The 27,729-nt window shown below is 45.5% G+C and overlaps 1 protein-coding gene across 1 annotated transcript; it reads left to right on the forward strand.

The window, feature by feature from the left end:
- On the forward strand, nucleotides 1-27,729 carry LOC128700679 (mediator of RNA polymerase II transcription subunit 15). The gene is made up of 5 exons (XM_070096983.1): nucleotides 1-122; nucleotides 5,709-6,482; nucleotides 9,909-10,033; nucleotides 12,969-13,139; nucleotides 27,562-27,729. The coding sequence occupies exons 2-5, from the start codon at nucleotides 5,714-5,716 to the stop codon at nucleotides 27,727-27,729; spliced, it is 1,233 nt and encodes a 410-aa protein (XP_069953084.1). The 5' UTR covers nucleotides 1-122; nucleotides 5,709-5,713.

The following is a 27,729-nucleotide window of genomic DNA, read 5'->3' on the forward strand; positions in this document are numbered from 1 at the left end:
GGCGTGGCAGGGCAGTGGCTGCTGACCTGCCACAACAGTAATGGGCAGATTCCCGGGTGGGTAGTGTACCAGGTTGTGCTTCCTTGTTCTCGCTCTAAACATCCCTATCGCTGATTTCACAGGTAAGTGACTGTTATCAAGGGCCTAACCGGATAAGTGGGCAGCGGGAGGGTGTGTCCTGGGGCTGGTAGCGGCTCTGATACAAGCCAAACAACTGAAGTCTGGCCATTGACAGAGCAAATATGTTTACTTTTTGTTGAACGATGAACTGATTTTTTCCGGTTAGTTCGACCTTATTTGTAGACCGGTGTATGCATCCTCAGGTGTATATATCTCAGTGTATACACACAGCTCAATCCTTAATTTAGGGGTTAGAGTGTCACTGATGTTTATTTATGGATGAAATGCGACTTAATTAATGGCCCACGCTTAGGCGATAGGTTTTAACCTAATTATCTTGTCCAAGCTTAAGTGGTCATAACCTGGACTGTTTTACCTTGAGCACCATTGTTCAACGCTTACAGTCGCTTCTGAAATGGAACCAGTTTTGTAAATATTTCACTCGATTTCGTAAAGAATTTGCCGAATCATACTTTATGGAATGTTACTGGAAATTACTGAGGAATTGTTAGTGATTGTACACGCTATAGTATAGACAAGTCTTTAAAAAGAAATTAATTATTGGCGGTGCTTTTGGTTGCATTATCTGATATTATAGTTACATCTGTAGGATGTAAATTGTATGTCATTCGTATACAATACTGACAAGATGAAGAATTTAGACAAGTGCAACATCTGGGTATCTTTGTAAAGATACCCAGATGTTGCACATGTCTAATTCTTCGTCGGTGTAAATGCATAGTTTACTTCATTAACTGGTTTAGGAATCAGAGCATTCTCATTGTTGATGGTAATTCGATAGGAGTTAAAAATCTACATGTTTTAAGCTTAAAATAATGAATATATGTCAGTGTTGTCAAAGATTCAGGTTGGAAACGGCTGGTTAACGTGGGTCCACACTGTCTTGTATGTGAGATGTTATGTTGTGTTAACACTTCTCTTGAAGACTAGGATGAAGGTTGGGGGGCCATGATGCTAGTGAATTTTGATCCAAAGAATTAGACCCAGCACGATCTCTACTGGGGATAGCATTTTCTCGTAATTACCGTAATAATAATAATAATAATAATCGTTTGTAACATATTTGTGCATGGTTTACTTGGTTTACATTAGCAAATTAAATAATGTCTGACCTTTTATACGTAAACTTCGTTATAACAAGATATACATTTTTAAAGAAGACAAAGAGACTACAAATCCCCCTATCTTCCATCTCTTAAGGGTTAGTTCCTGGATGCTGTAGGACTCATGACCCAGGAAATTAAAACTATCTTCCACTTCCTCAGATCAACCCTGGTTACCTTTCCGTGTACATCGTAGTGTTCGTGATTACTGGGGAGGGTGTAGGGAGACCTGAGAAATTTAAGAATTTTTACCGTTGATAATATAATGTTTTTAACTGATTCAGGATGTAACTTGGCGTGGTAGTAATTATGTGTTGTCTGTTTTTTTCCCGTGCTAGTAGTTTTTATCTATTGGTTGTGTGCTTTGTATATAATTTTATTGCCAAGAGCTCAGAGTGATATGCAAGGTCAAAACGATCATATCTCAAAACTATTTCTTTGCCAGGTGCTCTATGAAAACTGCGGCTTTTAACATTTCCCAGTAAACGTAGTAATAATAATAATAATAATTATAAAAGATAACGTATAACCCTTGCGGGAGTGAAGAAAATACACTAGAAAGAGCACGAGATAAAATTTCGATCTGCATTGAATCTTATCAAGTCATTCATGACCCTTAATGGGTTTATCGCTTCCCCATGAATAATTAATAATAATAATAATAATAATAATAATAATGTAATATACGTCGTGTGTTGCTGATATGAGGATCTCACTTTCAAGGATCACAACAGTGCCACGATCGCACGTGCAAAGAAAATGATAGGATGAATAATGAGAACTTTCAAAACGAGAGATGCCAAGCCCATGATGATCCTTTTCAAATCACTTGTTCTCTCTAGGCTGGAATACTGCTGTACATTAACATCTCCATACAAAGCAGGTGAAATCGCAGATCTAGAGAGTGTACAGAGATCCTTTACTGCACGTATAAGTTCTGTCAAGCACCTTAACTACTGGGAACGCTTGGAAGCACTTGACTTGTACTCGTTGGAACGCAGGAGGGAGAGATATATCATAATCTACACTTGGAAAATCTTGGAAGGAATGGTCCCAAATCTGCACACAGAAATCACTCCCTACGAAAGTAAAAGACTGGGCAGGCGATGCAAAATGCCGCCAATAAAAAGTAGGGGCGCCATTGGTACACTAAGAGAAAACATAAGTGTCCGGGGCCCAAAACTGTTCAACAGCCTCCCATCAAGCATTAGGGGAATTGCCAATAAACCCCTGACTGCCTTCAAGAGAGAGCTGGACAGATACCTCAAGTCAGTGCCGGATCAGCCGGGCTGTGGCTCGTACGTCGGACTGCGTGCGGCCAGCAGTAACAGCCTAGTTGATCAGGCCCTGATCCATCGGGAGGCCTGGTCATGGACCGGGCCGCGGGGGCGTTGATCCCCGGAATAACCTCCAGGTAACCTCCAGGATAGTATTTGTGAAGGTTGCGAACATTCGTGAGGAGAAAATCCTTATATTGGGAAGCTGCGTCAGTGGGCGCGCACTCGCTTTGTTGCCTGTGTGAGAGGGTACCTTTTTATGTATAGTGGGTTTAATTAATAGAATGAGAGCACTGGTAATTAAAGCCTCATTATTGCATCTTATATGTTTTGTATTCCTCTAATTAGTTTCCTCCATGTCATAATTTATCTTCCTTATGCTGTCATTTACTCAGGTTTCTGATGAGGCTAATGCAGGTAAGCAGGAGTCTATCCCTAGAGATGTATGCAAGTTTGTAGTTGACAGCAAGACACGCGTTTTTTTATGTGGATATTTACAGTTCTCCGAATTGGCACGAATCGTAAGCTAGGCTTCGTTTGAAAATTCGTGAGGTGTGGAAGAATAAAATTTGGAAACTGCTTCTGTTAGGCTGGCCATACTCCTAACCACACCCACTAGCGTCACATCTCCGTACATCACTGATTTTTTTTATTCCTAATTTCCGTGGTCTGAGAAGCTAGTTTGATAGTCACTAAAGAGTTATCGATATGTAATTCTACAGTCTGCCAGATTCCTTTCATCTTGTGTCCAAGTACCGTTACTTCTTTGTGATGTCATGTTTTACTTTCTTCAGGAGGGAGAGGGTTGGTTGCCTTGGGACTGGTGAAGGGAACTTTGATCAAGGAATTATAGCTGTTCTTTCCTTCCTTGGATCCAACCTGATTGTCTCTTATCGGTTAAGTTCATCATGAATATAATCGTAATATAATTTATAAAGATAATGACATCTCATAGGATGTGCCAAGATTTACATTGTGTATCTGAATATTTCCCATGGGAAGAGGTACCTTGATGTCGGTGAAGGGATCACGATCCAAGGAAATGGAGCTTTTTCCTCTCAATTGAGGCCCTTGATAGCGAGGAGCTCTTGATCCAAGAAATTGGATCTTTTCCTCCTTGTATCGAACCTAGTCACCCCCATTCCCCTGGCGCTATATGGCCCTTATGGGTTTAGCACTTTCTCCTAAATTTTTAATAATGAAGTTATCCTCCCCTTCCTTGGATTTAACCAGCATTAATTTCCATTCCTCTGACGATGTATGACATTTCTTGGTTTAGCACTACACATTATATATATATATATATGGGGGAATGGAACAGAATTCTTCCTCCGTAAGCTATGCGTATCGTAAGAGGCGACTAAAATGCCGGGAGGGGCTAGTAACCCCTTCTCCTTTATACATTACTAAAATTAAAGAGAAACTTTTGTTTTTCTTTTTGGGCCACTATTTTGGTGGGATATGGCCAGTTTGTTGAAAGAAGAAAGAATATATATATATATATATATATATATATATATATATATATATATATATATATATATATATATAAATTTTCAACAAGTCGGCCGTCTCCCACCGAGGCAGGGTGACCCAAATAAGAAAGAAAATCCCCAAAAAGAAAATACTTTCATCATCATTCAACACTTTCACCACACTCGCACATTATCACTGCTTTTGCAGAGGCGCTCAGAATACAACAGTTTCGAAGCATATACATATAAAGATACACAACATATCCCTCCAAACTGCCAACATATATATATATATATATATATATATATATATATATATATATATATATATATATATATATATATATATATATTAGACTGGTAGACCTCAGCCGCCCGGGGAGTTACTACCGTCCTGAGACAAGTGTGAAACTGAAACCTGTAATTGTTTTACGCTCCGGTAGGATTGCTGGTGTAATTTGTGTCACAAACACGTAAGACGACAGGTTAATCTTACTACTACTGTTTGCGACTGTGCATGTAAATGTGTGTTCACCCAGAATTGAGTTTCCTTTCTAATTTCTTATTAGTATGTATCTTTTAGTGTTTTGTTTCATCTCCATGGGGAGGTGGAGAAGAATGCTTCTTCCGTAAGCCGTGCATGTTGTAGAACGCGACTAAATTGTTAGGAGCAAGGGGATAGTAACCCCTTTGTTTAAATTACTAAAACGCAGAAGTAAATTTTGAAGTTGGGTGTTTGTGTGTAGTACTGGTGAAAAGAAAGACTTAAGGGTTAATGTTATGAGTGAAAAGAAGCTGCATGTTTTAGCTCTAAGAGAAACAAAGCTGGAGAAGGTGAGAATTTCATTGGGAGTCAGTGAAGTTAAATCGGGTATATCCGAGGGAACTAGAGCAAATTAAGTGGTAGCAGTGATATTAAGTGATAAACTATGGGAGAAGAGTGGTATAAGTGTTTCAATTAAAATACATGGGTTAGAATAAGGGCTATGTGTGAGAAGTGGGTTATTATAAGTGTTCATGTTCCTGGGGCAGAGATGTGCGAAAGATAAAAATTTTAGTTTTGTGAATGCTCGAGGAGTTTTAAAAGAAATGAGAAAACAATTGTGGGGGATCTAACTTAATGGAAGAAACTTGTGTAGATTGCATAGTAAGTAGCATTAGAGTGAGGAGGGCAAATGATGATTTGGGGGGGGGGCTGTCTAAAAAAACAATGTATATGAAGAGGTTAGGTAATAGGTAATTCGTATTTTAAGAAAGACGATAAGTACGCGAGATATATGGTGCGTAATTGCAGCAGTTTTCAGACTATATATTAGCAGAGAGGAGGTCGCTGGGTAGACTTATAGATGTGCTTGTTTTTAGAGGGGCCACAGATATATCAGATCATTATTTAATAGTAGCTGCAGTGAGAGTAAGAGGTAGTTGGGGTACAAGGAGACTGTCATCAGTAGTCGCTAGGCTTTAAATCTCACATTTATAATTATTATAAATATTGATATTTATTATTATTATTGGGAGGGCTAAACCCATAGAGGTAATACAGGGCCGGGTTTGAGCTAAGGAAGGGAGCATAGGTCCAGTTCCTTAGTATAGATCAAGAGCCCGTCACCAGTATGAAGAGCCCTCCCTAGTCGTCCGGACTTTAAGTGTATGATATTTTTGCTATCTTGTAAAACACCTTAAACGTTTTTAAATGTATATTTCTTTGGCAGGTGTAATGGGTGAGAGAGATGGTGAGACGCAGGATGGCGAGTCCCGAGATACGGACAAGTATAAAAAGCTGAATGATAATATCTCGCACCAGGAAGAGCAGCAGCAGGAACAGATCACAAAGCAGGCCTCGGAGGAGGAGGAGCAGCAGCAGCAATATCAACAGCAGTATCATCAGCAACAAGAGGTTTTATCGCCGTCGCCACAGGAGCACCAGACCACTTCGCCGCCGCCACAGCAGCATCAGAAGCAGCAGCAGCAACTGCAGGAGCAGCAACATCAACAGCAGCAGCAACTGCAGGAGCAGCAACATCAACAGCAGCAGCAACATCAACAGCAGCAGCAACTGCAGGAGCAGCAACATCAACAGCAGCAGCAACATCAACAGCAGCAGCAACTGCAGGAGCAGCAACATCAACAGCAGCAGCAGCATCAACAACAAAATCCGCAAGAGCGGCAGCAGCAGCAACAACAGGAACAAAATCCGCAAGAGCAGCGGGAACAAAATCAGCAAGAACAACAAAATCCGCAAGAACAACAAAATCCGCAAGAGCAACAACAGCAGCAACAGCAGCAGCAGCAGCAGCAGCAGCAACAACAACAACAACAGCAACAGCATCGGCATCAACAGACCTCTTTACCGCCACTGCTGCAGCAACATGAACATCAGTCAAGTACATCACAAACACAGCACCAACAATCGTTTACACAGCACCTTCATCCACCGACACACTTTTCCTACTCTCCACTGCAGTACCAACACTTGATGGCCGCCGGTAAGTCAGTTTTATGCCATAAACCATTGTCACCAGTGCAAATTTCCCATCTCACTTAGGCTTTGAAATTCAAAGAGGACAGCTTGATGATGAAGGGCTCTTCATCTAAGGAATTGGGGGCTATCCTCTCCTTCCTCTGATCAGATATAATTTCCTACCATTCGCCAGGTAGTGTATGACAACTACCTCCCATTTTCTTCCTCGGATCGAGCCAGATTATCTCATTCGCCAGGAGCTACATGCCCTCTTCGGGTTTGGTTCTTCCCCATTAATATAATAACCTCCCCCTCCCCTGACTTTACAGAAGCCTATGAGACTTGAGTCACGTGCAAATTACAAGTATTAAAGGCGTCAAACGCCATATAAATACATGAAATGTTTGAGGGAAGCTGTTATTATGAAGGCGTTTACGAGGCTTTATAGCCTAAACACTAAGGCAAGTGACCTGTATTAGCCTAGTAAGGCAACATTGGGCCGCAGTGGGGAGGGGCGGTAGAACCATAGTTCAGTGTGGTAATAACACCCTACAGGTAATAGACTGGACGTGGCAAGCGAGCAAGGGGGATAAAATAGCCTTTTAAAAAGTTGGTGCGGCTGTGTAATAACATTAGTAAACAAAAACGTAGAGCCAAGTGAATTAAGGTTAATGTCCACGACTAGCTCTCGCTGTTTTTTGGAAATTAACTTTTCTATTGAGGGGCAATAGACCCCATGAAGAATGGAAGTCACAATACAGTGGCTTAAACGATTGACAAATAACCCACATTTACGAGAGGAACTGGCCGACGTTTCGGTCTTTTCTGAACTATTTATCAAAATAATGATCCAAGACGGATCGGAACGTCGACAATAGTTTTCTATCAAGTGTTATTTGTTAATAGACATTAAGAGGCAATTGACTCCTTGTTAGGAGCAATAGCTTCGTTGGGAAAGACTCGTTTACTGAGAAGCACCATTGTTTTATCATATGTAAAACATAAAAGGTCATTATTATTTTTCTTCACTAAGCTGGAGCTCCGTGCTTGGTTATCATATTACTAATAAGACTCCAGCCTTCAGGAGTGGGAGGAGCGGGAGATTTGTGCTTAGTATCATATTACTAATAGACTCCAGCCTTCAGGCCCTTCAAGGATGTGCCTTGATGTCACCTCTATGCAAACCTGTTGTACTGCTACTTTCTTTTTTTGTGCGCACGCGCACAAGAAAGCCGCTACTTCGTATTTCTCCGACAGATATGCCCCGAAGATGGATCCTTGTGCCTAAAACGGTACATGTATATGAAACAGGAATGCTAGACAAAGTGAGTTGCTGAGGGATTACTATCATTATATTTATGGATGAAGAGCTAAACCGTAGAGGTAATAGCGCCTAAGGGGATGGAAGGCATTCAGGTTTAGTTAAAGGAATTAGAAGATAGGTCCAATTCCTTTGGTCAAGGGCCCCTCATCAGCATCAAGGCACCTATCTCCTTTAAGGGGAAAGCTACTTCAACATCCAGCAGTAACCTGCAGACTTTCGGTCCGCTCCTGACAGGACCAGAGACACTGGACCACCGGGGACCGACACTGCTGGGGGTTGTCTCCCTAACTTAAAGGATGACAAAACTTAGCGGGGCAATAGCAAGCCTCTAACCACACACAGCGAGGCCTTCAAAATAGACGAGTTACCTGGCGTTGTCACATTCCTGGATCTTATCAGAGGGGATAAGGGTCCGATCATCAGGAGTAGGATCGAACTTCCATAATTTCACGCAACTACATAATACACATAATTATATATTTTTAACCAACTTAATTCTTTATATATTATAAAATTTTAAACTAACGTCCTGTAGAACCCTTGTGAATGGAACCTGATGTAGGCCAAGACCAAGTTAGGAGACGAGCGATGAAACGTAGTTCTGCGCCCATCCCTTAGCGCCCAACCTTTTTGTTATGCACCCAAGGTCTTAGTACTCTGCTACCTGCTGGTATCCACACATTCATTGAGACTCCTGCCTCACGTTGGGATATGAACCAGCCTGATGTTAGGCATACTAAGGCAAAAGGATAATGTGATTCTTAGTCCCACAGCATGGGTGGTTGATTGATAAGGTTTTAACACCTAGCGACTGCACGAAGATCAGTAGGGCTATGTTTCAACACACCATACAAGAATAATAATAAAAAAATAGGGGCTACGATTAGTGGACGGAGGATCGAACCTCCACCACTTCTTGTGCCAAATGACTCGTGAGAGTTTAATGCTTCATGAAACATACGGTGGCAATAATGCATAAAGGCGAGATTTGAAACACAAACACAAAACAGGCTAAACCTAAGTGAACATGCCCAGCAAATGCGTCACTGTTTACAATGTGGATTTTCTACTTATCGTAGAAAACTGTTAGGTGTCAAAAGATTTTTTTTAATGGAATCTAGAATCTACTTCTGGTAGGCCAGCGGATACAACCGGTTAATAGTCTCACGAAATCGCAATAACACGCCATGAGTTCCAGCCCCACCCTTTCCTTGGTTTTTTTCAATCACTAGTCATTATTTGACAGAGGTCCAGGTCAGGAGATATTTGATCATCCTGACGAATAAACCAGCACCGAGCGAGACTGTCTTTCTGTGTACGTTCTTTTTCTGCCACACCATTACATTGGCAGATACATCGTATTATAAATGATTTATAATACCGACAAATTTAAGAGTAAGACGTATGTAACACTTTCGTATCTTTATTAACGAAACGTTTAGCTTGCACTGCAGACTTCATCAGTCGAATATAGAGAAGAATTACAATCCTGGTTTTTGATTCAGGTTTCTGTACTGGAATAACTCTCCGTAGCTGCTGTATCCATCGTGTAATGAACGTTATCCTTAGCGTCTTAGTCTCCCGGTTCACACCGACAGATTTCAGTACCAGGCGTTCGAAAGCCATCATAGCTATCTTTTCTCCACACTATAAAAACTACTGTACCCAGTTTTATTTATATTTAGAAAAAAAAAGGCAATGCACTTAAGGTAAAGATAGATTTTGCGTTAATTTTGAAAGAGCTCTATTTTACTGTAAAATGTAATATTGCATATTAGCAGTCTGTAAAATTTATATATCACTCTTTGCATGAGGAGTCAAGCTTGATGTAAACTTTTTTGACCACTGTCATCTTAGGCGTCTCCTTGATTATACAATTTAATAATTTTTTTTGGTGTGTGTGTGTGTGTGTGTGTGTGTGTGTGTGTGTGTGTGTGTGTGTGTGTGTGTGTGTGTGTGTGTGATTTATTTTGTCATTCGCCGTCTAATGTTTAAAACTAAAAAAAAAAAAAATTACTTGGTGTATGTTAGTAAATTCAATTATCTGTTAATCGTTAAATTAGGATAATTTTAATCGTTAAAATATTGTATTTCTGTAACAAACGCCTGTCTTTGTGGTTCCTGCAGGAAATTCTGGTTCCTTGGTGTTGCCCGGGTCGTCTAGCATGACGGGAGGCCCCACACTGCGCCTCCCACCATACTCTCTCATGGGTGTAGATGGCTACAAACACAGTCATCACCCCCACCACCAGGTATGATCCCCCCACCTCCAGGTATGATCCCCCACCTCCAGGTATGATCCCCCACCTTCAGGTATGATCCCCCACCTTCAGGTATGATCCCCCACCTCCAGGTATGATCCCCCCACCTCCAGGTATGATCCTCCCACCTCCAGGTATGATCCTCCCACCTCCAGGTATGATCCTCCCACCTCCAGGTATGATCCTCCCACCTCCAGGTATGATCCTCCCACCTCCAGGTATGATCCTCCCACCTCCACCAGGTATGATCCTCCCACCACCACCAGGTATGATCCTCCCACCACCACCACCAGGTATGATCCTCCCACCACCACCACCAGGTATGATCCTCCCACCACCACCAGGTATGATCCTCCCACCACCACCAGGTATGATCCTCCCACCACCACCACCAGGTATGATCCTCCCACCACCACCACCAGGTATGATCCTCCCACCACCACCAGGTATGATCCTCCCACCACCACCAGGTATGATCCTCCCACCACCACCAGGTATGATCCTCCCACCACCACCAGGTATGATCCTCCCACCACCACCAGGTATGATCCTCCCACCACCACCAGGTATGATCCTCCCACCACCACCACCAGGTATGATCCTCCCACCACCACCAGGTATGATCCTCCCACCACCACCAGGTATGATCCTCCCACCACCAGGTATGATCCTCCCACCACCACCAGGTATGATCCTCCCACCACCACCAGGTATGATCCTCCCACCACCACCAGGTATGATCCTCCCACCACCACCACCAGGTATGATCCTCCCACCACCACCAGGTATGATCCTCCCACCACCACCACCAGGTATGATCCTCCCACCACCACCAGGTATGATCCTCCCACCACCACCAGGTATAGCCTCCCACCACCACCAGGTATAGCCTCCCACCACCACCAGGTATAGCCTCCCACCACCACCAGGTATAGCCTCCCACCGCCAGGTATGATCCTCCCACCACCACCAGGTATGATCCTCCCACCACCACCACCAGGTATGATCCTCCCACCACCACCACCAGGTATGATCCTCCCACCACCACCAGGTATAGCCTCCCACCACCACCAGGTATAGCCTCCCACCGCCAGGTATGATCCTCCCACCACCACCAGGTATGATCCTCCCACCACCACCACCAGGTATGATCCTCCCACCACCACCACCAGGTATGATCCTCCCACCACCACCAGGTATAGCCTCCCACCACCACCAGGTATAGCCTCCCACCACCACCAGGTATAGCCTCCCACCACCACCACCAGGTATGATCCTCCCACCACCACCACCAGGTATGATCCTCCCACCACCACCAGGTATAGCCTCCCACCACCACCAGGTATAGCCTCCCACCACCACCAGGTATAGCCTCCCACCACCACCAGGTATAGCCTCCCACCGCCAGGTATGATCCTCCCACCACCACCAGGTATGATCCTCCCACCACCACCACCAGGTATGATCCTCCCACCACCACCACCAGGTATGATCCTCCCACCACCACCAGGTATAGCCTCCCACCACCACCAGGTATAGCCTCCCACCACCACCAGGTATAGCCTCCCACCGCCAGGTATGATCCTCCCACCACCACCAGGTATGATCCTCCCACCACCACCACCAGGTATGATCCTCCCACCACCACCACCAGGTATGATCCTCCCACCACCACCAGGTATAGCCTCCCACCACCACCAGGTATAGCCTCCCACCACCACCAGGTATAGCCTCCCACCGCCAGGTATGATCCTCCCACCACCACCAGGTATGATCCTCCCACCACCACCACCAGGTATGATCCTCCCACCACCACCACCAGGTATGATCCTCCCACCACCACCAGGTATAGCCTCCCACCACCACCACCAGGTATGATCCTCCCACCACCACCACCAGGTATGATCCTCCCACCACCACCAGGTATAGCCTCCCACCACCACCAGGTATAGCCTCCCACCACCACCAGGTATAGCCTCCCACCACCACCAGGTATAGCCTCCCACCGCCAGGTATGATCCTCCCACCACCACCACCAGGTATGATCCTCCCACCACCACCACCAGGTATGATCCTCCCACCACCACCACCAGGTATAGCCTCCCACCACCACCAGGTATAGCCTCCCACCGCCAGGTATGATCCTCCCACCACCACCAGGTATGATCCTCCCACCACCACCACCAGGTATGATCCTCCCACCACCACCAGGTATGATCCTCCCACCACCAGGTATGATCCTCCCACCACCACCAGGTATGGCCCTCCCACCGCCAGGTATGATCCTCCCACCACCAGGTATGATCCACCACCACCACCAGGTATGATCCTCCCACCACCACCAGGTATGATCCTCCCACCACCAGGTATGATCCTCCCACCACCACCAGGTATAGCCTCCCACCGCCAGGTATGATCCTCCCACCACCACCACCAGGTATGATCCTCCCACCACCACCAGGTATGATCCTCCCACCACCACCAGGTATGATCCTCCCACCACCACCAGGTATGATCCTCCCACCGCCAGGTATGGCCCTCCCACCGCCAGGTATAACCCCCCCCCCGCGCCCCACAACCAGTTATGACCCTCCACTCTTATTTTGTCTTTCACGTTAGTTCGCTTTTAACGAACTTAATTACGAAAATAAGTTTGATGTTTTCTTTTTCGGTAATGTTTCTCCTTACATTAGATACTTTTGTGTCCATATGCAGCAAAATTTTCAAAATCTAATTCTTACATTTGTATTTATCTGGCTTGTTTGAACCTCAGGCGAGTGTCTGGTTTTCCATTTACCTTGCAAGCGTTATGTAAATTATAATGTTATGATTTATCTTATTTAAAAAAATTTGTTCTATTTTCGCATGTTGCAGACCTTCATGTGTGTTTATATCTTACGTGTGTAATATTTTCCCACACCAGCAGGGTATGAGCGTGAGTGGTGGTGGTGGTGGTGGCAGCACCACCAGGAAGGCGCGTTCTTCCTACACATTCCAACAGTTGCAGCAGCTCAACCGGCGCTTCCTGCGCTCTATGTATCTGGCACAGCACGAGCGAGGAGAGCTGGCCTCGATGGTAGGACTCTCACAGACACAAGTGAGTGGAGGTTTCATGGGACGGGGAGGGGGTCTTCTTTTATTTCCCCCTCTACCATTTTTTTTTTCTTGCCTCTATGCTTTTCCTTGGCCTAGCTCAAGCGTGTAGCTTTTTATTGCATCAGGGAAAGTCAGTTGAGGGATTTTTTCCTACCCAGTGCCTCGACCAGTAGCAGGGATGAGGGTTTGTCTGAAGTACAGTAGCCAGAAAAATGTCTGCTTCAAAGATGCGGTTTCGGTTCGGCGGTTTAAAAGGAAAATTGGGTAGTGCTCTTGTAAACAAATTTGCCGACCCTTGATGTACACCCTCTAACCATGTTTACCTTGAAGAATAACCCACAGTACCGTGCCGAACTATTCCCAACTAACCCGCAATACCGTGACTGAAACTATTTACAATTAACCCATAGTACCGTGGCTGAAACATGTCACAGCTAATCCACAAATTTGGGGTAATTGTGAACGTGGACTGGCGAAAACGTGAACACTGAGTAAGGTGTCGCAGTGTGTGTGGGTGGGCACTGGCTCCTGTGAGTGAGTGTTGTAGCTGGAGGCAGACTCTTGTACGAGGGTGGGGAAGTGCCATATCTGTGGAGGCAGATAAGACTTTATAGCGAGGAAACTGTAAAACTCATCTAGAACAACACATACTGTGAAGATGTGTGGAGGTGATAGGTAAGAAGCACATGATATGCGTCCAGGAACAATTAACACGTCTGTTGCTGCTAGTCGCGTGGGCCCTGTTGTGAGGGAAGCTGGCTTCTGTTACCAGTTGTCAAGACCTCGGTTGTTACCAGTTTGGGGTCTGCTTCTACGATGTTCTCACCTCGGGATACTTTAATGCTAAATGGACCAGTGTAATGTGCATGAGTATAATAGTAATAATCTAGCCCTTGTGTAACACGAGGGACTTGTTACGGAAGGGACCCTGTTAGCAGCCACCACTTATTTTGGAGGTATTAGCCACAATTCTACTTGAAACAATAAATCCTGTAGTCACATAGCAGTTCAGTAGTTGTTGCTTTGCTCACTGTCAATCTTTCCACGTTTTCTGTTTTTTTCCTCAGAATGTATATTCTTTATTTTAAATTCGAGTAAGTTAGTCTAGGTTAGGTATGGTTACGTAAAATTACAAGAATGTTTTTAACCACAAATAAACAAATTAGAAAAACACTCCGTGATACATCTGGCAACAAGGCGGTCGAAGAAGAAAATGTAGGATACAGCCGGTTCGTTGAAAAAAAAAAAAAAATATCGGTGGCAGGGCGAGGCGTGTTTTCTCCTGAGCGCTCAAAACAATTGGAGAATAGGTTGCTTCATTAGAGGAATTGAGAAGACTTGGTCATGAGGATACTAGTGCAAGTGATAACTTTATTTAGAAGTTAATTTATGTTTACCTTGTTTAACATTAAGTAATTTGCACATCTGGTGAAGATAGTCACATGCGAGTCATAACTTTTATTTGCTTAATTTGCTTGGCTTTTTTAATGTATATTTCTTGCAAAAACTGTGTTCCCTTCCCATTTTCTCTTATTCTCCCGTCTCTCTCTCTCTCCCGTCTCTCTCTCTCTCACTCCCGTCTCTCTCTCCCGTCTCTCTCTCTCCCGTCTCTCTCTCTCCCGTCTCTCTCTCTCCCGTCTCTCTCTCTCCCGTCTCTCTCTCTCCCGTCTCTCTCTCTCCCGTCTCTCTCTCTCCCGTCTCTCTCTCTCCCGTCTCTCTCTCTCCCGTCTCTCTCTCTCCCGTCTCTCTCTCTCCCGTCTCTCTCTCTCCCGTCTCTCTCTCTCCCGTCTCTCTCTCTCCCGTCTCTCTCTCCCGTCTCTCTCTCCCGTCTCTCTCTCCCGTCTCTCTCTCTCTCTCTCTCTCTCTCTCTCCTTCCCTCCCTCCCTCCCTCCCTCCCGCCCTCCCTCCCGCCCCCTCTCCCACTTCATATAACTTCTCCCCCCTCCCTCCCCACCAAGTCTTCCACTGTGACAAGACAATGTACGTGTTAGAGACACAAGTTGATGGAAGACATACACTTCCAGTAATCACTTGGTGTACCGGTCATTGTTTTACCAGTAGTGTCGTCTCCCCCCATCCCTTTTCTCTCTCTCCCGTCCCCATCGACTCGTCTCAACCCTACAGTACCTCACTTCCCATGTTCCACCTCCCTTTCCTCCTCCACTTTTCCTCAATGAATGTCTTGAATTTTTCTTAAGTTCCATTATCCACACAAGACTTCTATTGTTTGTTGCAAATTATTTCTCATGTTAATTTTTGAAACAAAAATAGAAGGGGAAGTTGTATCATACCTCTGAAACAATAAAAAATCAATAAATATACTTATCAAGCTCTCTCGATGCTAGTAAAGAGCTCTTCGTCCGAAGAGTCCTTCGGGTCAAAGCTGATTATCTCCCATTTCTCAGGCACTATTTGACCCCTACAGATTTATTGCTAATTGCCAGTACGCACCTAGTTAAGTTTGCGGGGGTTGTCTCAGCTTCTGGTTATGCCTTAAACTTTAATCAACACCATTACTGGTAACTAGCCTCAAAGATCTTATCGTACCTACTCTTAAAACTGTTTTACCTGGAGAGAGTTCCGGGGGTCAACGCCCCCGCGGCCCGGTCTGTGACCAGGCCTCCTGGTGGATCAGAGCCTGATCAACCAGGCTGTTACTGTTGCCTGCACGCAAACCAACGTACGAGCAACAGCCCGGCTGGTCAGGAACCGACTTTAGGTGCTTGTCCAGTGCCAGCTTGAAGACTGCCAGGGGTCTGTTGGTAATCCCCCTTATGTATGCTGGGAGGCAGTTGAACAGTCTCGGGCCCCTGACACTTATTGTATGGTCTCCTAACGTGCTAGTGACACCCCTGCTTTTCATTGGGGGGATGTTGCATCGTCTGCCAAGTCTTTTGCTTTCGTAGTGAGTGATTTTCGTGTGCAAGTTCGGTACTAGTCCCTCGAGGATTTTCCAGGTGTATATAATCATGTATCTCTCTCGCCTGCGTTCCAGGGAATACAGATTTAGGAACCTCAAGCGCTCCCAGTAATTGAGGTGTTTTATCTCCGTTATGTGCGCCGTGAAGGTTCTCTGTACATTTTCTAGGTCAGCAATTTCACCTGCCTTGAAAGGTGCTGTTAGTGTGCAGCAATATTCCAGCCTAGATAGAACAAGTGACCTGAAGAGTGTCATCATGGGCTTGGCATCCCTAGTTTTGAAGGTTCTCATTATCCATCCTGTCATTTTTCTAGCAGATGCGATTGATTCAATGTTATGGTCCTTGAAGGTGAGATCCTCCGACATGATCACTCCCAGGTCTTTGACGTTGGTGTTTCGCTTTATTTTGTGGCCAGAATTTGTTTTGTACTCTGATGACGATTTAATTTTCTCGTCTTTGCCATATCTGAGTAATTGAAATTTCTCATCGTTAAACTTCATATTGTTTTCTGCAGCCCACTGAAAGATTTGGTTGATGTCCGCCTGGAGCCTTGCAGTGTCTGCAATGGAAGACACTGTCATGCAGATTCGGGTGTCATCTGCAAAGGAAGACACGGTGCTGTGGCTGACATCCTTGTCTATGTCAGATATGAGGATGAGGAACAAGATGGGAGCAAGTACTGTGCCTTGTGGAACAGAGCTTTTCACCGTAGCTGCCTCGGACTTTACTCTGTTGACTACTACTACTCTGTGTTCTGTTAGTGAGGAAATTATAGGTCCATCGACCGACTTTTCCTGTTATTCCTTTAGCACGCATTTTGTGCGCTATTACGCCATGGTCACACTTGTCGAAGGCTTTTGTCTTCTAGTGCATCTAGGACCTTGTCGTAGTGATCCAATAGTTGAGACAGACAGGAGCGACCTGTTCTAAACCCATGTTGCCCTGGGTTGTGTAATTGATGGGTTTCTAGATGGGTGGTGATCTTGCTTCTTAGGACCCTTTCAAAGATTTTTATGATATGGGATGTTAGTGCTATCGGTCTGTAGTTCTTTGCTGTTGCTTTACTGCCCCCTTTGTGGAGTGGGGCTATGTCTGTTGTTTTTAGTAACTGTGGGACGACCCCCGTGTCCATGCTCCCTCTCCATAGGATGGTAAAAGCTCGTTCTTGATGAACACGGAGTTCCATGAGTCTGGCCCTGGGGCAGAGTGCATGAGCATGTCATTTATCGCCTGTTCGAAGTCATTTGGCGTCAGGATAACATCAGATAGGCTTGTGTTAACCAAATTCTGTGGCTCTCTCATAAAAAATTCATTTTGATCTTCGACTCTGTCTGGTTAACGACTTGCTAAAAACTGAGTCATATTGGGACTTGAGTAGCTCACTCATTTCCTTGCTGTCATCTGTGTAGGACCCATCTTGTTTAAGTAGAGGCCCAATACTGGACGTTGTTCTCGACTTTGATTTGGCATAGGAGAAGAAATACTTTGGGTTTCTTTCGATTTCATTTATGGCTTTTAGTTCTTCCCGCGATTCCTGACTCCTATAAGATTCCTTTAGCTTAAGTTCGATGCTTGCTATTTCTCTGACCAGTGTCTCCCTACGCCTTTCAGATATATTGACCTCTTTTAGCCGCTCTGTTATTCTTTTCCGTCGCCTGTAAAGGGAGCTCCTGTCCCTTTCTATTTTACATCTACTACTCCTTTTTCTTAGAGGAATAAGCCTTGTGCATACATCGAGCGCCACCGAGTTAATCTGTTCTAGGCATAAGTTGGGGTCTGTTTATTAGTATATCTTCCCAGCTTATATCAGTTAGGATTTGGTTTACTTGGTCCCACTTTGTTTTTGTTATTGAAGTTGAATTTGGTGAATGCTCCCTCGTGACTAATCTCATTATGTCGGTCTGGGGCTCCGCGCATACATGTCTGAACCTCAATTATGTTGTGATCTGAGTATATTGTTTTTGATATGGTGACATTTCGTATCAGATCATCATTGTTAGTGAAGATGAGGTCTAGTGTATTCTCCAGTCTAGTAGGTTCTATTATTTGCTGGTTTAAATTGAATTTTGTGCAGAGATTTAAAAGCTCGTGTGAGTGTGAGTTTTCATCAGAGCTGCCTCCTGGTGTTATTACTGCAACAGTATTATTTGTTATATTCCTCCATTTTAGGTGCCTTAAGTTGAAATCCCCCAGGAGCAAGATGTTGGGTGCAGGAGCTGGCAGATTTTCCAGACAGTGGTCAATTTTTAACAGCTGTTCCTGGAATTGCTGGGATGTTGCATCCGGAGGCTTGTAGACCACCACAATGACTAGGTTTTGGTTCTCGATCTTTACTGCTAAAACTTCCACTACATCATTTGAGGCATTCAGCAATTCTGTGCACACAAGTAACTCTGCAATGTACAGGCCAACCCCCCCCCCTTTCGCCTGTTCACTCTGTCACATCTGTATAGGTTGTAACCTGGGATCCATATTTCGTTGTCCAAGTGATCCTTTATGTGGGTCTCAGTGAAAGCCGCGAACATTGCCTTTGCCTCTGCAAGCAGTCCACGGATGAAAGGTATTTTGTTGTTTGTTGCTGGCTTTAGACCCTGTATATTTGCAAAGAAGAATGTCATCGGACTGGTGGTATTGTTGGTACTGGGAGGGGGGATTTTTTTTCCGGCATTAGTATCTGTATCTGTTGGTTTGGAGTGGAGGCCATCGACTGTGGTTCCACTCCAGGAATGACTGGATTTGGTGTACGATTTCTGCCATTTCCTGCCAGTTTTTTTTTCTTCCTGGCACTAAAAAACCTCTCCCTCTTGAGTGGCTGTGGCTACCCAGGTTTTCCCATGGCCTGGATGTTTTGTATCTTTTTGTCCCCTTTAGATGGTGTGCCTGGCAATTTAAGTTATAGCACAGTCTTTCCTGTACTGAAGAGGGACACATTTCAGGGTGAAAAAGCTTACAGGAAGGGAGTTTGCATTTTCCTGTTGTGCATTGAGTTTCTCTATCACTTCGTCATTTTGCTCATAACATTTATTTAACCACCGGAGACTGAAAAAGTATTTCCTAAAATCCATTTGGCTCTTCTTTGTTTTTAGTTTCCATCTGTGTACTCCCCTAGTTGTACTCGCCTAGTGTGGTTGCAGGGGTCGATTCACAGCTCCTGGCCCCGCCTCTTCGCTGGCCGCTACTAGGTCCTTTAACCCTTGTGCCTCCCATTTCAAAAAGTGTCCCAGTCTGATTTCTCAAAGCCTCTTGAGATATTTTATTTCGCAATCGTTCCTCCCTTAATCCCACTTCCTTCTAAAGTCATCAGATTCAGTTCCATTCCATTAGTCTCTCTCTTTAACTCAGCTCAGGGACCAGTCTTGTTGCTAACCTTTGGACATTTTCTAATTTTCGTATATGCTTGATCAGGTGATGGCTCCATGCTGGTGCTGCATACTCTGATGAGCCTCAACATATGTAGTGGAGAGAGGCCTAAAAGACTTTTATGGACGTTTCCGAAGGCAGTTCTTGTGTTTAATTCCTCGAAGACTTCTCTATCGTCATATATGTGTGTGTGGTTGTGTGTGTGGTTGTGTGTGTGGTTGTGTGTGTGGTTGTGTGTCGTGTGGTTGTGTGTCGTGTGTGTGTGTGTCGTGTGTGTGTGTGTCGTGTGTGTGTGTGTCGTGTGTGTGTGTGTCGTGTGTGTGTGTGTCGTGTGTGTGTGTGTCGTGTGTGTGTGTGTCGTGTGTGTGTGTGTCGTGTGTGTGTGTGTCGTGTGTGTGTGTGTCGTGTGTGTGTGTGTGTCGTGTGTGTGTGTCGTGTGTGTGTGTCGTGTGTGTGTGTGTCGTGTGTGTGTGTGTGTCGTGTGTGTGTGTGTGTCTGTGTGTGTGTCGTGTGTGTGTGTGTCGTGTGTGTGTGTCGTGTGTGTGTGTGTCGTGTGTGTGTGTGTCGTGTGTGTGTGTCGTGTGTGTGTGTGTGTCGTGTGTGTGTGTGTGTGTCGTGTGTGTGTCGTGCGTGTGTCGTGTGTGTGTGTGTCGTGTGTATGTGTGTGTGTGTCGTGTGTGTCGTGTGTCGTGTGTGTGTGTGTGTGTGTGTGTGTGTGTCGTGTGTGTCGTGTGTGTGTGTCGTGTGTCTGTGTGTGTGTGTGTCGTGTGTGTGTGTGTCGTGTGTGTGTCGTGTGTGTGTGTCGTGTGTGTGTGTGTGTCGTGTGTGTGTGTGTCGTGTGTGTGTGTGTCGTGTGTGTGTGTCGTGTGTGTGTGGTGTGTGTGTGTGTGTCGTGTGTGTGTCGTGCGTGTGTCGTGTGTGTCGTGTGTGTGTGTGTCGTGTGTATGTGTGTGTGTGTCGTGTGTGTGTGTCGTGTGTGTCGTGTGTGTGTCGTGTGTGTGTGTGTGTCGTGTGTGTCGTGTGTGTGTGTCGTGTGTGTCGTGTGTGTCGTGTGTGTGTGTCGTGTGTCGTGTGTGTGTGTCGTGTGTGTGTGTGTGTCGTGTGTGTGTGTGTGTGTCTGTGTGTGTGTGTGTCTGTGTGTGTGTGTCGTGTGTGTGTGTCGTGTGTGTGTGTGTGTGTCGTGTGTGTGTCGTGTGTGCGTGTGTCGTGTGTGTGTGTGTCGTGTGTGTGTGTGTCGTGTGTGTGTGTGTCGTGTGTGCGTGTGTGCGTGTGTGCGTGTGCGCGTGTGTCGTGTGCGCGTGTCGTGTGCGCGTGTGTCGTGTGTGCGTGTCGTGTGTGCGTGTGTCGTGTGTGTGTGTGTGTGTCGTGTGTGTGTGTGTGTCGTGTGTGTGTGTTTGTCGTGTGTGTGTGTGTGTCGTTTGTGTGTCTTGTGTCGTGTGTGTGTGTCGAGTGTCGTGTGTGTGTGTCGTGTGTCGTGTGTGTGTCGTGTGTGTGTGTCGTGTGTGTGTGTCGTGTGTGTGTGTGTGTCATGTGTGTGTCATGTGTCATGTGTGTGTGTCATGTGTGTGTGTGTGTGTCGTGTGTGTGTGTGTGTCGTGTGTGTGTGTGTCGTGTGTGTGTGTGTCGTGTGTGTGTCGTGTGTGTCGTGTGTGTGTCGTGTGTGTGTGTGTGTCGTGTGTGTGTGTGTGTGTCGTGTGTGTGTGTCGTGTGTGTCGTGTGTGTCGTGTGTGTGTGTCGTGTGTGTCGTGTGTGTGTGTCGTGTGTGTGTGTCGTGTGTGTGTGTGTGTCGTGTGTGTGTGTCGTGTGTCTGTGTGTGTGTGTGTCTGTGTGTGTGTGTCGTGTGTGTGTGTGTGTGTCGTGTGTGTGTCCTGTGTGTCGTGTGTGTGTCCTGTGTCGTGTGTGAGTGTGTCGTGTGTGTGTGTGTCGTGTGTTGTGTGTGTGTCGTGTGTTGTGTGTGTGTAGTGTGTTGTGTGTGTGTGCGTGTCGTGTGTCGTGTGTGTGTGTCGTGTGTATGTGTGTGTGTGTGTGTGTCGTGTGTGTGTGTGTGTCGTGTGTGTGTGTGTCGTGTGTGTGTGTGTCCTGTGTGTGTGTGTGTCGTGTGTCGTGTGTCGTGTGTGTGTGTGTCGTGTGTGTGTCGTGTGTGTGTGTGTCGTGTGTGTGTGTCGTGTGTGTGTGTCGTGTGTGTGTGTCGTGTGTGTGTGTGTGTCGTGTGTGTGTGTGTGTGTCGTGTGTGTGTGTCGTGTGTGTGTGTGTGTGTGTGTGTCGTGTGTGTGTGTGTCGTGTGTGTGTGTGTGTGTCGTGTGTGTCGTGTGTGTGTCGTGTGTGTGTCGTGTGTGTGTGTCGTGTGTATGTGTGTGTGTGTGTGTGTCGTGTGTGTGTGTGTGTCGTGTGTGTGTGTGTGTCGTGTGTGTGTGTGTGTCGTGTGTGTGTGTGTGTGTGTGTGTGTGTGTCGTGTGTGTGTGTGTCGTGTGTGTGTGTCGTGTGTGTGTGTGTCGTGTGTGTGTGTCGTGTGTGTGTGTGTCGTGTGTGTGTGTGTCGTGTGTGTGTGTGTGTGTGTGTCGTGTGTGTGTGTGTCGTGTGTGTGTGTGTCGTGTGTGTGTGTGTCGTGTGTGTGTGTGTGTGTGTGTGTGTGTGTGTGTGTGTGTGTGTGTGTGTCTGTGTCTGTGTGTCGTGTGTGTCTGTGTGTGTCGTGTGTGTGTCGTGTGTGTGTCGTGTGTGTGTCGTGTGTGTGTGTGTCGTGTGTGTGTGTGTCGTGTGTGTCTGGTGTGTGTGTGTGTCTGGTGTGTGTGTCGTGTGTGTGTGTCGTGTGTGTGTGTGTCGTGTGTGTGTGTGTGTCGTGTGTGTGTCGTGTGTGTCGTGTGTGTGTGTGTCGTGTGTGTCGTGTGTGTCGTGTGTGTCGTGTGTGTGTCGTGTGTGTCGTGTGTGTGTGTGTGTGTGTATGTGTGTGTGTGTGTGTGTGTGTGTGTGTGTGTGTGTGTCGTGTGTGTGTGTGTGTGTGCGTGTGTGTCGTGTGTGTGTGTGTGTGTGTGTCGTGTGTGTCTCGTGTGTGTGTGTGTGTGTCTCGTGTGTGTGTGTGTCTCGTGTGTGTGTGTGTCTCGTGTGTGTGTGTGTCTCGTGTGTGTGTGTGTCTCGTGTGTGTGTGTGTCTCGTGTGTGTGTGTGTCTCGTGTGTGTGTGTGTGTCTCGTGTGTGTGTGTGTGTGTCTCGTGTGTGTGTGTGTGTCTCGTGTGTGTGTGTGTGTCTCGTGTGTGTGTGTGTGTGTGTGTGTGTGTGTGTGTGTGTGTGTCTCGTGTGTGTGTCTCGTGTGTGTGTGTGTGTCTCGTGTGTGTGTGTGTGTGTCTCGTGTGTGTGTGTGTGTGTCTCGTGTGTGTGTGTGTGTGTGTGTGTGTGTCTCGTGTGTGTGTGTGTGTGTCTCGTGTGTGTGTGTGTGTCTCGTGTGTGTGTGTGTGTCTCGTGTGTGTGTGTGTGTCTCGTGTGTGTGTGTGTGTCTCGTGTGTGTGTGTGTGTCTCGTGTGTGTGTGTGTCTCGTGTGTGTGTGTGTGTGTCTCGTGTGTGTGTGTGTGTCTCGTGTGTGTGTGTGTGTCTCGTGTGTGTGTGTCTCGTGTGTGTCGTGTGTGTGCGTGTGTGTGTGTGTCGTCTGTGTGTGTGTCGTCTGTGTGTGTGTGTGTCGTGTGTGTGTGTGTGTCGTGTGTGTGTGTGTGTGTGTCGTGTGTGTGTGTGTGTGTCGTGTGTGTGTGTGTGTGTGTGTCGTGTGTGTGTCGTGTGTGTGTGTCGTGTGTGTGTGTGTGTGTCTCGTGTGTGTGTCTCGTGTGTGTGTGTCTCGTGTGTGTGTGTGTCTCGTGTGTGTGTGTGTCTCGTGTGTGTGTGTGTCTCGTGTGTGTGTCTCGTCTGTCCCCTGGTAGTTGTCAGGGTGGTGCTGGTGAGGGCGGAGACGGGAAGATGTCGTTTATCTAGTAATTACGAACACCTGTGGCGGGAGGTGCTTAGATTTTACCTCCATCGTGTCTTAAGTGTGTCGCTTCGCGGGACACAGGAGTATACAGCGGTAATGGTGTACAATACCGACAAATTGTTGAATACGACGCATGTGCAACACCTCGGTATCTTTATTATGAAGACGTTTCCCCCTCCAGTGACTATAAAGCTGATAACAGTTATATGCAGGAGTTATTTGCCTGGTTGGAAAGTAAAGACAGTTGAAGACGAGGGACTGGCTGTTTGGTTGGAAGGGGGCTAACAGACTTGTTTTGAAGCAGTTATTGGGGGGGGGGGGTTATCTCATGTAATTTTGGAGAGGGTACTGAGCCACCTCAAACCAGGCATCTCCTCTTTCCCTTTATCGCCGCCAGCGAGTCCTTAACATCCGTCAAAATGCTATCTACTGGATTTAGGCTCCAAGGGCAAGGGGTGAATGATTCTTGATTCTCGGAATTGGATCTATCATTTCCTTCCATGGATTGAACCTGATTACCTATCATTCCCCAGGCACTGTATGACACCTTTACCTTTGAGTTATCTTTGCCGGGGTTCCAGAGTTTTCCTATTCTGCTAGTCTGGCCTTCGACCAGGCTTGTCTGGTGCTTGCCAGATCAGTAACTAGGCTGTTGCAGCTGGCGGCTCGCTGGCCCGGCCCACACATCCCTCACACTTTTAAGTTTAATTAGCAGAATTGTTAAGTTAGCGAGTTTCAGAAAAAAAATCACTTTGTGTAATCAGATGTTTTGTTTGTAAAATGTGGTACAGCATCATTGTTGTATAATAATGTTGTGATTTGGTGATAGTTTATGTTGATTCTTTTTTTTTTTTTGTTCACTAATCGTGTACATATTTCATTCAATACCTTTCATTTGTAATTTTTAGTCAATGTGATAAACTTAGTAACATTATTCAAACTTGATTCATGAAATTGTACTAAAAGGATTATACACTGGCTAGCCTAGGTTTAGGACTCCTGCCATGGGTTCAACTCCCAACCTGTTCTCTGATTAATATTCCTTCTGGGGGCATTATGGCATCCCGGGGCGAAGTATAAGGGCTGGTCATTGTCATATAAGGGAATTTATTGAGAGATGTCCAGGAGGGGAAATACTCGGTTTAGATTTGGCTCATGCGTATGATTGTGTGAACAGGGATTTCTTAAGAGTTTGTTTGGAGAACTTGGTTTGCGGCAGGGTTGTCCGCTCTCTCAGTTGCTGTTTGCCTGTGTGCAGAATCCTTTCTATGGGCTTGTGGATGAGGTATTGAATAGACAAGGGATGATGGGAGTTTGCAGGGGGGTATTGTTGGGTATGTGGATGATACTACTGTACTGGTAATGGGTGAGGAAGATTTAAGGATGGTCGGTGGAGTAATTCAGATTTTTGGGAATGCTACGGGTATGAGAGTCAATCTAATGAAGTAGAGATTATTAGAGGTGGGGAATTGGATTGGTGGGAAATTGGGGGAGGGGTTGGGATGGACAGTAGTTGACAGAATTAGGGTATGTGGGGTATGGTACATGGCGGAGGTGCGAGAATGCAGGAGGGTCAATTCGGAATTAGTTACAAGCAGGGTTTTGGATAGGCTTAGAAGTTTAAGGGCTACGGATGTAGCGTTACAACAGAGAGTATTGGTGGTTAACTCGCTGGTCTATAGTAAGGTGTGGTGGGTGGCAGAGGTGCTTCCTTTAAGAGTACAGGACATTCTGGAAATCCAGAGGAGGGTTTTAAGGTATGTGTGGGGGTTTGGGAGGGCTTGGTTACGTAAGGAAGTAGTAATGATGGATGTGTGACGAGGGGGTCTCGGCCTGTAGGCGTTGGGTCCTAGAGTAATGGCTATATATATTAAACAAAGGTATATACGGGCAGGGGGGGGATCGGGGTATTAGGGTGGGCAGGGTGATGGAGGATGCACGCAGATGGTGGTGTGGTAGGGATTTGAGGGATTGTGAGGATATGTTGAGGTTTTTATTGACTGTAAGACAGGTGTCTAAATTAAAGGTAAAAAGGCTGGTGCGTGCTGTGGGGGGTCAGGGTTTTACAAGGGGTCGCTGTATACCCAGCGTATGACTGGCAGACCATTTGGAGGGAGTTTAGCTTGTTTAGGATACCAGCGGGGGTAAGGGAGTTAGTATATCGTTTTATTATGGGAATTTTGGCCTCTAAGGATGAGCTGCGTAAAATGGGTCTTGTAAAATAGGCCTCATGCTTGCACTGTGGGGACGTCGAAACAGCTTTTCATGCGGTATTTTTTTTTTGTCCCTCTTTGGAGGGGTGAGATTATGGATGGGGGGGTGTTATCAGACTTTTGGGGGGAGGTGGTCGTTCCTACGGGCTTTATTGTTGGATGTAAATGGGGTGCCAAGGGATGTAGGAAGGGCTTTAATATATATCATAGCGGATTATTTATGTTTCTTGGGGGATGAGGGAGGTAAGGGGAGATTTGAGGATAAAAGCGTTAGCGGCGAGGTTTTATAGAACGATGTGTAGGAATAGACAAGTCTATGGGGGGCGGTGGACAACCAGCTTCTCAGAGGGTTACTGGAATATCACTGTGGGTCGCCTCCTTCTCGTGAACCCAGGGGGCGGGCAAAGGGTTGGTCTCCTTCCGAGGGATGTATGAGGGTAAGGTGGTTCAGCAGCAAAGTTGTGTGGATAGTGTGTGGGGAATGGATGATGTGAAGGAATGAGATATGTGATAAACTAATTTAACTTATGGTTATGTTCCCTGCGTACAGGATAACCTTTCTAACCAGGTAACTAAACCTTGGGATCTCTGGTTAGGCACAGTACTGTATTAATTTTATACCCATGTTAAATTTAATTGCTGTTCAACGAAATTCATTGTGGGGTGTTGTGACCCTGCATATTTGCATTGTTGTAAAAAATTAGTGGTTTTAGGTATGAAGCTTAGTGGTTTAACACCTGGAACAAAATACCTTTTCCCTTTTATTCACAGGCGAATGGTGTGCTAATTCGTAAAGGCGTTTGTGTTTTTTTGGGACACACGTTTTTAATATTTAATAATAGTATTGTATGTAATCTATGCAAAACATATTATTGTGGCACTCAGTTATGAGTAACATCGCTGGGGGGGTTGGAAGGGCGTGTTAGGGCTTTATATATACTAGTTGCAACACTCACGATTCCAGGAATAAAGCACTGGGCGGATAAATTTGCCGTGGCTGTGCACCCTTTCAGCCACACTTAGGATTATGTGCCTATTGAAGGTGTGAGTGGTTATGTAACACCAGGGTATAGGTATAACATATTGTGAGGTGTTATGTAACACCAGGGTAGGGGTATAACATATTGTGAGGTGTTATGTAACACCAGGGTAAGGGTATAACATATTGTGAGGTGTTATGTAACACCAGGGTATAGGTATAACATATTGTGAGGTGTTATGTAACACCAGGGTAGGGGTATAACATATTGTGAGGTGTTATGTAACACCAGGGTAGGGGTATAACATATTGTGCAGGTAGATATTGAGTGGAGTAAACCATTACTAAACTTGATTGTTCTAAGCTACTGTAATTTTATGGTTGTATATACATCATAAGTATGCATCTCCTTTTTAATGTTTATACATATATATTATTGTACTCGCTTATATATTCCTGTTGCAACAAGCTTGCAGTGATACCTAGTTATGGATATGTTGTGTTTTGAAATTAGGGGGGATTGATTAGTATAGGCGGGGGATGATTGTCACTTTAGGGTAGTGTCTAGGACACTTGTGGAAGGTTTACTTGGGTTCATCTTTTAATAAACCTAATTAACTTATCTTTGTAAATAAATCATACTAGAAAATAGCCTTTATAATTATGTTTGTTATGCGCTGCTGTATGTTACAGCTCTAAGTGCAACACATGTATATACTATTTTCAATTTTTGGGTTATAGATATCGTTGTCATTACTGATATTGTATAGTAGCTCCAGTCAGGCACTGGACGACTAGCAATGAACTTGATGTTTTATTGTAGCCTTTAAGTTGTATAGTTAAGTCCTCCAGGGTAGAGTCCAGTACACTTTCGAAGTGGACGGGGTGCTTGAGTTTTTATGTGACATGATTGTAATACATGTTGTATATAATTATACGAGGATTGTATGTGTAATGTTCGTTTAAATAAAATATAAAAAAAAATATTCTTTCTTGCAGGTGAAGATTTGGTTCCAAAATCGTCGGTCTAAGTACAAGAAGCTGATAAAGGCTGCAAACTTGAGGCTAGAACCGGATTATGGCGACGATGATGCTCCCTCCCCGCCCCCCAGCAAGCGGAGACACTTGCTGCGCAGGTGTGTACATTGTCAAAGCTGTCAGGTATAG

This window comes from Cherax quadricarinatus, chromosome 56 (genome assembly GCF_038502225.1).
Source record: "Cherax quadricarinatus isolate ZL_2023a chromosome 56, ASM3850222v1, whole genome shotgun sequence".
NCBI classification, from domain to species: Eukaryota; Metazoa; Arthropoda; class Malacostraca; order Decapoda; family Parastacidae; genus Cherax; species Cherax quadricarinatus.